The sequence below is a fragment of the Periplaneta americana genome, chromosome 14 (assembly GCF_040183065.1).
Source record: "Periplaneta americana isolate PAMFEO1 chromosome 14, P.americana_PAMFEO1_priV1, whole genome shotgun sequence".
In the NCBI taxonomy this organism is placed as follows: domain Eukaryota; kingdom Metazoa; phylum Arthropoda; class Insecta; order Blattodea; family Blattidae; genus Periplaneta; species Periplaneta americana.
In genome coordinates, this window is record NC_091130.1 from 63,485,356 (window position 1) to 63,499,032 (window position 13,677).

The window sequence follows — 13,677 nt, forward strand, 5'->3', positions numbered from 1 at the left end:
TTGTGCACGGTGCTGCTCACAGTACATACTTCTTTTGAAGTATGAGAGTTTTATTGTCGTTAATAGTTACGAAATTAATTGTATTGAGTTGCCTTTACCTTTCACATTACTCATAAGTAGAGCCCGGATGTTTAGGCATTTATAATAGTTCAAATGGGCAGGCAAAAAAGGCAATAAAAACGTAAAAAGAAGGCACAACAATTTTTGAAAAAGGCATAATATATTTTAGCAATAAATTTAAATTAGGCTACATCAACTTAACTCACATATTTACTTCGTAGGTGACACATGTTGACTTATTAAAATACTTTTTTTTCGTGATTAACTGTCTTTCACAAACCTTACATAACAAAACTGTTCCATCGTTGAAAACACAAGGGCACCAAATTCACTAACTTAAGGATGAAGTTTACTTTTCAATGTTTTAGTGAATTTAGGCATTCTAGCTAACCGATCTTATACCTTCTGTCACCTGACAATAACAGACTGTTTCTCACTCAAATTTTTTTCTCCTACAATGATAAACACGTGTAGTACAAAATTGTAACAGTAAGATTTGAAATATGAAAGCAAACAATTGGAAATGCTACGTGACAATTTCTATGAGAACGAGCTTAATATTGAAAAGTATAAAGATTGTTGGTATCGTGAAAACATGACAATATTATATTTGTAACTGTGGATTGTCGATCATTATTCATATTACACCAATAATATTAAAGCACGATTATTAGCAGATTAAGCACTTAAATAAATTACTTTCATTTGCTATTGTTAATAAAGTTAGTCATTGTTTCAAATATTTAAGTTTCATACATATTACATTACAATTAATTGGAAACTTGCAAATAAATAAGAAATATTGCTTTAAAATGACAAAAAAAGCATTTATTAGTCAGAAAAACCTTAAAAAGGCAAAATAAAAATTGGACCTATCACTTTGATTTACTCCAAATCACATTTATATCTATGCAAATAATGATTTACTTCAACCCAGTAAAAAAGGCATTTTGCCAAACATCTGGGCTCTACTCATAAGTATGCAGCAATTAGAAACAAGCCCAATCTCTATTTAGAAGTGCATTTGTGAATATCTCATGTGCTCATATGGCACCCATATATTAAGCAAACATCATCGCTTTGATACAATGAACCTACTTCTGGTCAGTGTAACATCTTTCTGATACACGATCTATAGTGATTATTAGGGGACGGATGTTGATGACCAAAAAATCTCCTTAAAATATCAATAAAATGTCCTTAAAGTAATAAAAAAATGACATGTAATTAAAAGAAAATGACATCTAAATATTATTCAAAGTACTCGCACCACAACTTCTTAAAAATTAGTCACCTAGTTTTAGTGACTGCCTGCAAATCTCGAAGAGAGGAGGTAACTTCCTGGAATTTGACTAAGATAAAAGAAAAGGGCAAGCAACAAAATGATGGTTTTAAGGGAAAACTAGATATTAATAAGGGTTTACAATGTGTTTCAATCAGGGATGGTTCATATCAGTGCCTTCATTTTCCGTCCCCACCTGTTTTTGCTCTTCACTTTCGTTACCAGACCTTCCAGATGAGGGAGTGTGAATGACAAAACAAATTGTGGGCGCAGCGTGCATTCTTGTAATCTTTGTGTTAAAAATACTGTCTACTACAGTACATCCCTTCCGAACCATATTTGGGACATAACGTCCTATTGTCCAGAAAAGGGTGAAAGTTTCTCCCCTTCCAAACAAATTCTAAAGACACCCTCTTACCAACAAAAGAACAGTAGTGGTCAAAACCCTCACTTAAAGTAAGCTGTTTTCTAGCATTTTATTTTAGTGCCGTTGTGTGAGGTGAAGCCTTCAATGGAATGAGGGAAGGACTTTAGAGTTTGTTCTAAACTATAAAACTCAAACTTCACTGTTATTCACTTATTCAGTAGGTAATTACTACTGATCTATTTGCTTAGAAAAATATTTAACAGGCCTATCTGTAAAGAAGAAAGTAAAATGCATTTCAAGTGATTTAAAAAGTTTTTCAAAATGTTGAAAATGACCAAACAGTGCCGAAAAAAATATATAAAAATGACCTATTAGTTAAAAACGTAAAAAAATGCAATATAATAAATTAATTTTTTACGTTGATATTAACATAGAAAGGATTTCTATACTATTAGGCATCGCCCTAGTTCATTGGTGTTTCACTAACAAAGCCTTCAATAATAACATATCCCCACTGTGTGGTGAGCTCAGTTGACTCGGTGGTCATGTTTACTAATTCAGCACTTGTGAAATAAGCAATATTGAGCAAGTTAGAAAAAAAGACTGTAGGCCACTGGCATAGCTCAGGTAGTAAACACACATGTTTGCTGATCTGTAGCTGTGCTGTGATGTGATGTGGATTCAGTACTCACTTGGGCTGATTTCTTGGTTGGGTTCTTCTACCCCCCCCCCCCCCGAGGTTTTTTCAATTGAAGGCCTCCCTGCAAAAAGGGGGGGGGTTGCTCCAGTTTTTCGTCAAATTAATGTTTTGTTTGTTAAAAAATATGCCCAGTCTTTTAGTGTAAGAATGGTGTGATTCGAACATTTGGTAGTAAGTTACAGTGGAATTGGAACTGACTCCCAATCATTTCGTTGCAAAAAGGAGGCAGCTTCTGGAGCTATATACAAGATGAACCGTAAGTAGTGTTATTAATTTCGGGGGTTATTCTTTGAGATATTTCAAACAAAAAAGTTTAACACAATTTTGCTAATTTTTATTTCTTTTTCGAGATAAAAATTGTTTAATATCAGATATTTCGTAGATTCACAACTTTGTAAAAGTGGAGCTACCTCCTTTTTGCAGAGAGCCCTTCAATTGTAAGGTATATGTCAGGTAATCACATGGTGAATCCTCGACCTCATTCTCCAAATATCTTGCTATTACCAATTCATTTGACACTAAATAACCTAATACACAGTAATTAAATAACTGGCAAATAATTCCATACTGCATAGTTAATCTTGCCTTTCAAAACATCTACTGTCTCTGGATACACTTTTCTTACATTAAGTCACGACAGTAGGCAACACTGCTTTGTTAACAGCATAAAGAAAGCTGAGAAATGAAGGTTATAGTGTAAGTGTGCATATCTTCTGGAGGATCAACTTTAATATCCTTTTATTAGAAACTGAAGTCTAGTTGACAACTCATTCCCGTCTAAGTCTTTACACAGATGTCATCTTTATTCTAATAAAATATTTTATTGTGACTTTGAATCACCTTGCATTGCTGGAAATAATACAACATTGAATCAACATTTCCTCAAAATAAAAACTGTATATGAGTCGATAGATAAGACATTAAGTCTGCAGATCACAATAATTGTGATTGTTATGCATTGGGAGAGTGTAAACTAAATTCTTGGCTTGGTCATAATGGAATTCACTGTTGTCCGTCAAGCAAACCTAAACCTAACACAGTGGTGATCAACTCGTGCAAGAGTACTCTTTGCTACACACAAATAGTATGCGAGAGCAGATCGTCCCAATGCTTGCAATGTTAATGTTGCTCTTTTTTGCTCGTGAGTGCATGTGAGCGCTACTAGTACTTTGTAAGAGCAGCTGAGTTGATCACCACTGATCTAGCACGAATGGGTTACTGGTTACCGCTAGGGCCTACTCACAATATGTGTTTTAAATACTCTCGTCTTCAGTATATATTTTTTTTTACAACACACTGATTAATAGTCTGTGATGCACCAAGTAAACTTGAAGAAAAATCGTAGTTCACTCTTATCGCACTCATCAGAATTATTAATAGTGATATAAGTTTTAATATTCACGTGCATATAAGATTCAGGCATGTTGTTACTCAGAAATTTTTTTCTTTCTTTCTTTTAGATGTCTCAGTACCTCAAGGTAAGAATTTCTTATGTTCTTGAACCTTTGTTGGGTTGTGCCTTCACATGAAAATTTGTTCTATTTATTTCTCTATTAAATTAAATTGTTCTCTTCAGTCTCGCTGTTGGGGGAAAAGTATCATAAAGAAAGACAAACTGTTGAGAAATTAACTTTGCTGATGGCATAGAGCTTAAAGTGATAGCCAGTGTTAGCATTTTAATAATTATTATTGAAAAACTTAACACAAACAAACTTTGTCCAGCGCACACAAAATGTGACAGTAACAAAATTGCCAATTAAAAACTCAGGTTTAAGTCTAGCTGAGTGGCTGTGACCTCAGTGGTGCTGGTGTGATGTTCACTTCTAGGATCATGAGGGGGCAGAAACATGGGGAAGGATTGGCTACATAATAAAAATATCTCTACATGTGACTCACAAGCAGAATTACCTTAGAAGCTGATTCTAACTAATGCATTTTTTTGCATCACTAGTGTACATATTTGCCATGCGCACTCAAATAATGGTGGACCAATTCTCAGCAGTTGTCGTAATTCTATACAGGAACTGTTGGTTGTAGTGCTGGAGGTGTTTGGAACAAAGATTAACTTATTGGTGCATAAGCCTATTGTAATTTCCTCAGCAATAACAGTGCTGATATTTACTTTCTTGGTCCTTTCCCAGACAGTTACATCATCTGTTTGTTTTCCTGAGTAAATTCTTGAAAGTGATGAGCCCTTAGTTCCTTGAAAGAAGTTATAGGACATGCAGCGTGGGGTATGTTAGAAGTGCGCCCATTTTTAAGTGATTTGCACCATTCAAAGACTACCAAACAAGACAAACTATTTACCTGGAGCTATGCTACTTGTTCCTTCCACACTGAGAAACTTGATAATTTGTTGTGTAACAGCGATTCAATACATGAATATTTTCCATGTTCGTTTTCTCCTCCTAATTGTTCACTAAACCAAAAGACACATAATGAAAAAATAAAAGCTTCTACAGAGCTATTATCATACATCCCAGAAAAGACTGGCCAGCCACCCCCTGCGTGGTTTCTGCATAGCGCATAATCATTTTTCCGGCACTTCTCCAATATATAACAGTACTAACAATAAATGTTCAATAATTTGGACTTACTATTAACACAGTCATTGCTGAAAATGGCCCTCGTTTGTCGCTACACACAACTGACATCATCTGATAAATGAATGAACAACACTCTGAAGTTCCACATCTTTGATAGCTTGAATTTCTTCTCATATATAATCTTTTAGTTCATCTATAGCAGCGGTCATTAGCGCAAAGCATCCTGGGGCTAGTGTCTCTTATCCACAGAGAACACAGTGCACCGGGCACATGGGACGGCTCCGCTTACCCTTTGTACATTTCAGCGAGTGCTGGCAACCACTGATCTATAGAATGAGGATTTTTCATATAAATCCTGCCTTATAGAGTTCCCCATAAATAAAAGTCACAGGCTGTTATATATGGGCTTCATGGAGGCCACAAATTGTTACTGATTAGTCTTGTACTGAAAATACCCTTCAATTCCCTCATTGACACTGCAGCTGTATGAGCGGCGGAATCTGGTTGGAAATAAACTGACAATTGTTCCGCATAAGATTCTGCTTGATTTTAGATTCTTCACTAAGCCTGTTTCTTTAAATCTTAGTGAGTCGTCTAATTGTTTTGGCAGAAGGCACAGGTCTGTTTGGAAACTTTATTCGAAATTCGCACACGACCTTCTGCCTTTTATGTACGTATTGTACATATACACACGTTCACACAGTGAGAATTTATTGTTACGCATTACCTAAATACACAATAATCACTAAAATTTACACATTAACTTTGTACACTTGAAGAATCGAGAGTTTCGTTACACAACTTCTAAGCACACTGAATGTCATATGGCTACTGGAGCTCGATTGCATGTTAGAAACGGTTAGCACGTGGCAGCAACCACACAGGGTGTTGCTGGCCGGCTGCTCTTTTCTGGGACATATGATAATAACAGTTCTGTATAATATCTCCTACTAAGCCTATTTAGAAATGTTATAACTAAATGTTATTTTAATTTAATGAAAAAATAAGTCCAGATCAAAGTTAAACCACCCACATACTTTGGTAGGTAGAGTGGTCAAGTTCAATTACACTTAAATTTTTGGTCATATCTTTTGCGTGAGTGCAAATAAATGATACGAGTATGTTTTGGGATGTTGAACACAAAGAGAGAAATTAATTTCATGGTTTGACTCCAGTTTTCCAAATTTGCCTTTCACTTACAGTCACATTTTTATCACATAAAAGGTATCATTGTTATGAATAAAAGTAAGTGAAAGAAAACAAGTCCTTATGTCCAGGCATGTAATGGTTCTAGTCTTATCTTATGGTAACAAATTGTACCATGGTAATAATGAATGCGGACCTCTGTTAGATAAGATTGGACAGGTTGGTTCAAAGTCGCACTGTCCAAAGGCAAAGGCTGTGAACATACTGAATGCATTATATTATTTGAGCGGCAGTGGGGACAGAGTAAGCAATAACAGGTATGTGTTCCTGTGTACATATTGTTCCCACTAGTTACAGCCACCAGTGGTCTGTTGCATAAAGTTAAAATTACTATTTTACTAGCAACAAATTAGTAAATAAATAAAAGCTAGTCATTTCCATTGCATAAATCTGTATTGGTAAATTTGTCATGACAAGTCACAAGCACTAGTAATTATTAATTACTAACAGTTTTATTTGTTTTACCAACAAATTTTTTGCATAAAAATGTGCCATTTGTAAAATAGAATTGCGACCACATTTTGTACCAAGCCTTTTGTTCTTGGTAAATTTTCTTAAAAATGTTACCATCTTCAAGCAATAATAGTGAAGAAGAATTTCGTATGTAAGCGGAGAAGAACATTTAGGCCAAGAATAATTTCGCATGCCAAGAATTAAATTTGAGACATTCCTTGGTACTCCAAAACCTTATTTACGTCCTGCAACACGATTTTACCTATAGGTCCCTAACCAAGAGAAGGCTATTTTAATAGATATGAAACACTGTATTTTAAAAAACAAAAAAAATTGGTAATAATATTCATGTGAAAGATAATATATAAATATATAGGCCTACCATAGCTCTCTTCCTAATGTTCGGCAAAATTGTCGCTCGTGTTTATTTCCAATTGATACCCGTAGTTTTTTATTTTTTTTAATAGGTTATTTTACGACTCTGTATCAACATCTTAGGTTATTTAGCGTCTGAATGAGATGAAGGTGATAATGCCGGTGAAATGAGTCCGAGGTCCAGCACCGAAAGTTCCCTAGCATTTCCTCAAATTGGGTTGAGGGAAAACTCCGGAAAAAACCTCAACCAGGTAACTTGCCCTGACCAGGATTCGAACCTGGGTCACCTGGTTTCGCGGCCAGACGCGCTGTTACTCCACAGGTGTGGACATACCAGTAGTATCAGACCAATTGACTGAGCATATAATTAAGTGGAGTTGTTTCCATTTATTTTGAATTCACTTAGTCAAATTGAAAGAAAATTGACTAAATAATATGTCGTTTTCTTCTCTTACTTTCTCGAGAAGCATGACACTAAGATCGTTTTGCAACATTTTTACAACAATGAAACAAAAATGTTGAATATTTTGTGTGCATCATAGACTACGATTGTCTTTCTTCTTTCTTAATTAAATAAATGAAAAATTAAATAATACTTATACTGTAACTGATTTTAGTATTATGACACTACTTTTTTTCCACAATATTTTAAAATAGAATTTGTCAGTATGGCTGAATTTCACTTATAAAATATGCTAGTCATGACAAATTAGTAGAATTGTGTTATGCAACACAAATTACTAAGACTTGTCGTTTGTCATCCATAAATGATAAATTGTCAATTGCAACTAGTATCTTCTATGCAACAGACCTCAGATTTCATTGATGAAAACTCTGAAGAACATAGTACAAACTTCGGATATTTTATCCAATTAAATCAATATTTCATGATTTCAATAAAACATGAATCAGACATGACGAGTTTTATAAATATGTGTTGTATCCATCTTTAATTGTCTTTCTGCAAAGTTATTGTGATATGTTTTGTGACAGAACAGTTAGTTTAAAGATTGATCCTGTGAATGCAAACATTGGACATCATGTCTGTGATAAATGGGAAATAGATATCAGCGAAATGACAGTTTGAGGGTTACATTGCGTATGTATATAGATAGATTGATGACACACCTGATCGTCATTCATAAGCAACGTGAATAAATAAAGAAAACAATGGAAACGAGATTGATTCTGATACATTCTACGATGGGAAGAAAAACTTTTCACAAAAGAAATAGATATTAATTATTAAAATCCGAGAGGGCTGAAATTGCGTCCATATTCCTTAAGTCAGAATGGTTCTGAAGGCTTGAAAAGGAAAGAGAGTCCACAGTCAGATATTGATTTTGTTGAATTTTAATGAGGTTAATTTACACAACGGAAAAAACCAATGATCCGAAAATCTTGTCGAAAGGGCTTTAATTTTCAAGATACAGTATTAGTTTTCGAGCTCCCTCATACCTGTAAGCTATAAAGTTACATTGGTTCAGTAACATATCTAGTGGATAAGATGCCGGACTAGTAAATTTATTGTGAAGTTGATGGAGTACCTGTTACCAGTATGTTTTTATTTATTTTTTTATTTTATTATTTTACATATACATCTTGATTACATAACTTTTAACACTATATCACTCCGGAATATGTATTATATGTCTTTCTCGTGTTAAATTCTACCGTACCTGGTTACATGTTTTAGCCTGTTATGGGCCTTATTATTTTGTATTCAGACCTTTTCTTTGAATTACAAGTCCAATTCCAGAACTATTTTTTTAACAACTTATTCCAACATGTTCTGTACAATAAATAATGGAGAAATGCTAAGGACTGCTACTGTAGTTTCGTGATAAACATAGGAACACTTAAGAAGAGTAATGGCTGTAAGTGAAGGACACACTGTAGATAAAGCTTCGACGAGTGATACGCATTTAGAAACCAGTACCCGGTAGTGATGAAAAAGATGATAAAGAAGATATTACGGACAGCATGAAAATATACTCCAATGTTATTCCTTTATTCTCTATAATAAGAAAACTTGCATTATTTTCATTCAGGCCTGTATTAAAAAAAGCTTTCTGCACAATTTAGTACACTTTTCTTCTTCTTATATTCTAAGTTAAAGGTAAATGTAACCCCTATATATGTCATGAAAGTGCTTGGGGGGCCTAGAGGTAGAACTCCATGTTTTTATGACCTTGGTAGTGGAATGAGGTGATGTTGTAGATACCATGTTCTGGCTTTCTTTTATCCCTGGGAAAGACTTGTTACTCTTTTCCAGAAGAGGCTGAGTGAACCTTGGGACCACTCTGAAAGTTTTAAAAACTAGAAAATTTCGTCACTACTCAGCCGGGATTGAACCTAGAACTTTTCAGTCCGTACCAGTTGCTCTACCAATTGAGTTACCAGGCCAGAATTTCAATTAGGATAAACTTGTATTTTAATGATACTGTCGAAGTGTGTGCACTTGTAAGGTATGAACTTTCCTTGGTATTGAAATGGTAAAATAAATATATGAATAAAAGAACTGACAAAAATATATAAACAATAAAAAATACCGCGAAAATGATAATAAAAAATAGTTGAAAGTAAAATAAAAAACATGGTGAGAGTCTCAAACTTACTATAAACTCCATGAATATTAGTTCAGTACCTTAATCACCATGCTACAAAACAATTCTTAACAGCATCTTGTTACTACAGTCTTGTAAGGACTATAAAGAAATTCGAACGCCGATATATCGAAAATTAAGACTCATTCGACAGGATTTTCAGAAGGATATTGTTTTTTAGTGTATGTACATTGACCTCAAGAAAATTTAACAAAATCAATGTCCGAAACACTGACCTATGAGTCACAGTGGCTGATGATGAAGTATCAAATCATTATCACTGTTTGATGTGTGTTTGAGTAAACATAGTCAAATAGAAACATCCTTATACTTTCATGGTTTCCTCATTTCTCAAAATGTTTATGGTACCATTTTATTAACTACTGACCAATGTACGAACATTAGCATATCATTCAATGCCGAATTATTCTTAATACAAGGGCATTAAATAAACTAATTAAGAAAGAAAGAAATTCATTTAACACGTGTTAATGGATATGGGTCGAGGGTAAGCAATTTAGACTAGAACGCCAAACTGTAATGCCAGTTGGTGCCTCGACTGGTGAGACACTCTTACTGTATCAAGATATTTGGTGAACTTGTGGCACTATTAAAGACTTGCTCAATAAGATAACCATGTGGTGAAGTATATATTTTTTTCTGAATTACTTTCAAGACAGAATCCAAATGTGTGTGGTAATAATTTATCTTTCATAATGTGTTCATCTTGGTCACATGATATACTATTCCAGAGTGTTACAAAAGCCAGTACAGAATTAAAACACCGATCGTCAGTTTTGTTTCCAACTCACTGCTATTCTCGTGCTGTTGAATTGATACATTACTGTTCTGTTTGCTTTGCTTTCATGAAGTGTATGTGTACAAGTGAACTATGGAGGATTTAGTAAAAAATAGAAAATATTAAGTTACTCGGTGCTAGATTCTGTGGAATGGAATTACCTTCTACTATTTCACAATCATCTATTGGTAAGTGCTTTATTTCAAGGTTATTTATGGTAGGCAAAGCTTTATGGCCAGCCTTTATTTGACTCTTCCATGAAAATGATTTTTTATAATTTATCGTAGTGAACGATAACTTAAAAATTGTTTCGAAATTCTTAATTAGATATAGAAATTTTAGGGAGAACTATTTAATTTTATGGCCTATATTAGGGTTCAAAACTATTGAATTACCGGTATGTTCCTAAAAATAACAAAATGATCGTTAACTAACAACCAAACATTCTAATGGGGGCAGATAAAAAAGTTAAATTTTTTTTTCCCACCGTGTTAATAATGTCAAAAGAAGTGCTCATATAAATTTTCAGCCACCTGACCACAATTACGAGGTCTGTAAAGGAATAAGTTCGCTAGGGCCGTTAAGAAAAAAGAAAAAACAATTTCATTGGAAAAATTTATTGGAATAGATACAGCAATTGTTGAGCTATTTTTCAATGTATTCCCCGCCGGAATTGAGACATTTGTCATATAATGGGATCGACAGAAAGGTGCAGATAGCTGTCAGACACTTGTTCTGATTTCAGGCGGCTGACCTCTACTGCACAGGATACAAAAATTGATCCCATCTCAATTCCAGTGAGGGATATCTTGACAAATAGCGCAACAATTGCTGTATCTGTTTCAATAAATCTTTCCATGCAATTGTGCTTTTTTTTTTTTTTTTTTTTTTTTTGTAAATGGCCCCAGGGAAAATTACTTTCTGGACGGCCTTGTAATTGTGGTCGAGTGGCCAAAATTTGTATAAGCACTTCTTTTGACATTATTAACATGGTGGAAGAAAAAATTTAACTTTTTTTATCTGCCTCCATCAGAAAATTTCCTTGTAAGTGATACAAAATACGATTAAAGTTGTAATTAAAAACAAAGGCTATATATTCATTGACATTTTATTCTTACATTAATGCCAGTGCTTTAAAACAAATATTACAGAGTTAAAGAAAACTTCTGTCAAAGTTATCTGCATTTATCACATAGTTTGTCCAATTTTCATTATATAACTAGCACTAAATAAATTTGTGTAGGAAATATAATTACAATACTGCTATTATTTTTCAGTACTCTTGTACCGGTAATGTTTTTCTGTTTTAATAGTTTACAGCCATGTACAAGTTTTGTTTCCATTCAACTATAAGCAGTACTCTCAGAAAGTGACTCTCTCATCTGCTATTACTTGTTATTGTGAGTAGTGGAATTTTTTAAATATCTTTAACTTTCCATAGAAAAAGGAGGATCTGTGACCTATGTTGACCACCAGATTAACATATTTTATTAAAAGATACAGTATTCACATAAACAGCTCAGAAACAATGGTTTCATGAAATATGTTTGACATTTCATACTAACCAAAATTGTGAGCAAAATAAATTACATATTCTTTTATTTAGGAACTGGCTTTGCTTTCTTCTTTAGTACCAGTAAGTCCATTTGTAGCTCTGAAGACAATACCCAGTATCCCTCCAAGCACATTAAATCATGTTAGGTGCGATCATGCTACTGTGTTAGTGATCTCTCTTTGCAATGATGCAACATGACAGAGCGATGCAACGCTACATAAATTACGGCCCAATAGGAAATCAAAATTTCATGATGTCATGACACAGATCACAACGTGACAAAAGTTGAAATTGAGTTAACTGCTTCATTTAGTATTCACAAGTTTATCTTGTTTATTTTTCTTCTGACATCCATGGTCTTCATCTTGTTCGCATTTATCTTCATCCCATACTGCTCACAGGTGTCATTTAGCTCTACTAGCATATCCCTTAGTATCATCTCCTCTTCTGCTAACAAAGCTATATCATCAGCAAATCTTATGCACTTTATTCTTCTTTCTATTACTATCACCCCTCCCATGTTCTGGAAACAGTTCTTCACCAGATACTCTAAGTGGATGTTGAACAGGGTAGATAAAGGACATTCTTGTACTCCTCTCCCTATTTCACTTCCTTTAGACATTTCTTCTCTTATCCTGACTTTGACTCATTTCATATAAAGAATTTATATACCTGGACTTGCATCTTTTCCATTCTTGAACGTGTTTAGTAGGAACTATGGGGTCAGGAAAATTTGATATATGCACCTGATGACTAAAGAAGTATTTTATTATTGAAAATTGAATGTTCGAAAACAGATTAGCTCACTACAGCAGTGTCGCTGCACTCAGTCTCATCTTTGTGTGACGGCAGTGAATTGTACAAGTTGTGTTCATCTTTGCTTAAATGTTTAAACAATTTGGTTGTGTGGTCACACCTGTTTTAGATTTTCAAATTTGGAAGCACTCCCATGGCTCACCGTTCATTAACTTTGATGTTTTGATCTGAAACTTGTGTGCACTAAAATACTTCAGTACATTGTACTTAAGACACAGTGAACTCCAGACCTTACTGTTTACATCCTTTTTGAAATGACTCTTTAGGAACTCATTCCCTGAAATTTTCTCCCTTCACGATCACAATAACATATTTTCGACTGGCCATGTCAAACCATCCTTTGGTATCTCTATTCTCTCAACCTTTTCTTCGTCTTTTCAATGACAGAGCAACAACAGTCACTTAGTAGGAAACTATGGCTTCGATTTAGTACGTCATTGAAAAAAATACAGAAAAACTGCAACATTGTATTGTTTAAATTTTGCCCTGGACAGGCATCACTGAACAAGTACAAATTTTTCTCTGTCACGTACACAGTTTTCTATGTAGTGCTGCTAGCATGCCACTACTTCATTGAAACATCGTTTAGTGCTATATTCGGCTCACTGAAAATGCAGACATTAAAGTAAACCCAAATCTGTTGGAGACAGAATATCTCAATGACACGAAGATTAGTCACTGGCATGTTCTGCTGGATATTGAAAATTAGTCATTCAACAGTGTCATCTTCCTGTGTCCTTCTGTAGCATGCTCGTAGATTGCTATACATTGTTTTGGCATTCTTTTGATGACTTGTTAATTTGCATTTCTAGCAATTTACAAGTGTTACATGCATCAACTTTTGGATACCCAAAAGAGTACCCAAAATTCTTAATTGTTTCCGTTAATAATCATATTTTAACGGGCATTTTA

At 34.3% G+C, this 13,677-nt stretch overlaps 1 protein-coding gene across 2 annotated transcripts in view; it reads left to right on the top strand.

Annotated features, from left to right (window-relative positions):
* Positions 1 to 13,677, top strand: part of crc (bZIP transcription factor crc) — a 68,699-nt gene that overhangs the window by 12,796 nt on the left and 42,226 nt on the right. The window contains exon 3 of one of the 2 annotated variants that reach the window (XM_069845428.1): positions 3,870 to 3,887. The exons of the other annotated variant lie outside the window; for it this stretch is intronic. Coding sequence (XP_069701529.1) covers positions 3,870 to 3,887 — 18 coding nt within the window. The remainder of the gene's footprint in view (positions 1 to 3,869; positions 3,888 to 13,677) is intronic. 2 annotated transcript variants of the gene reach the window in all.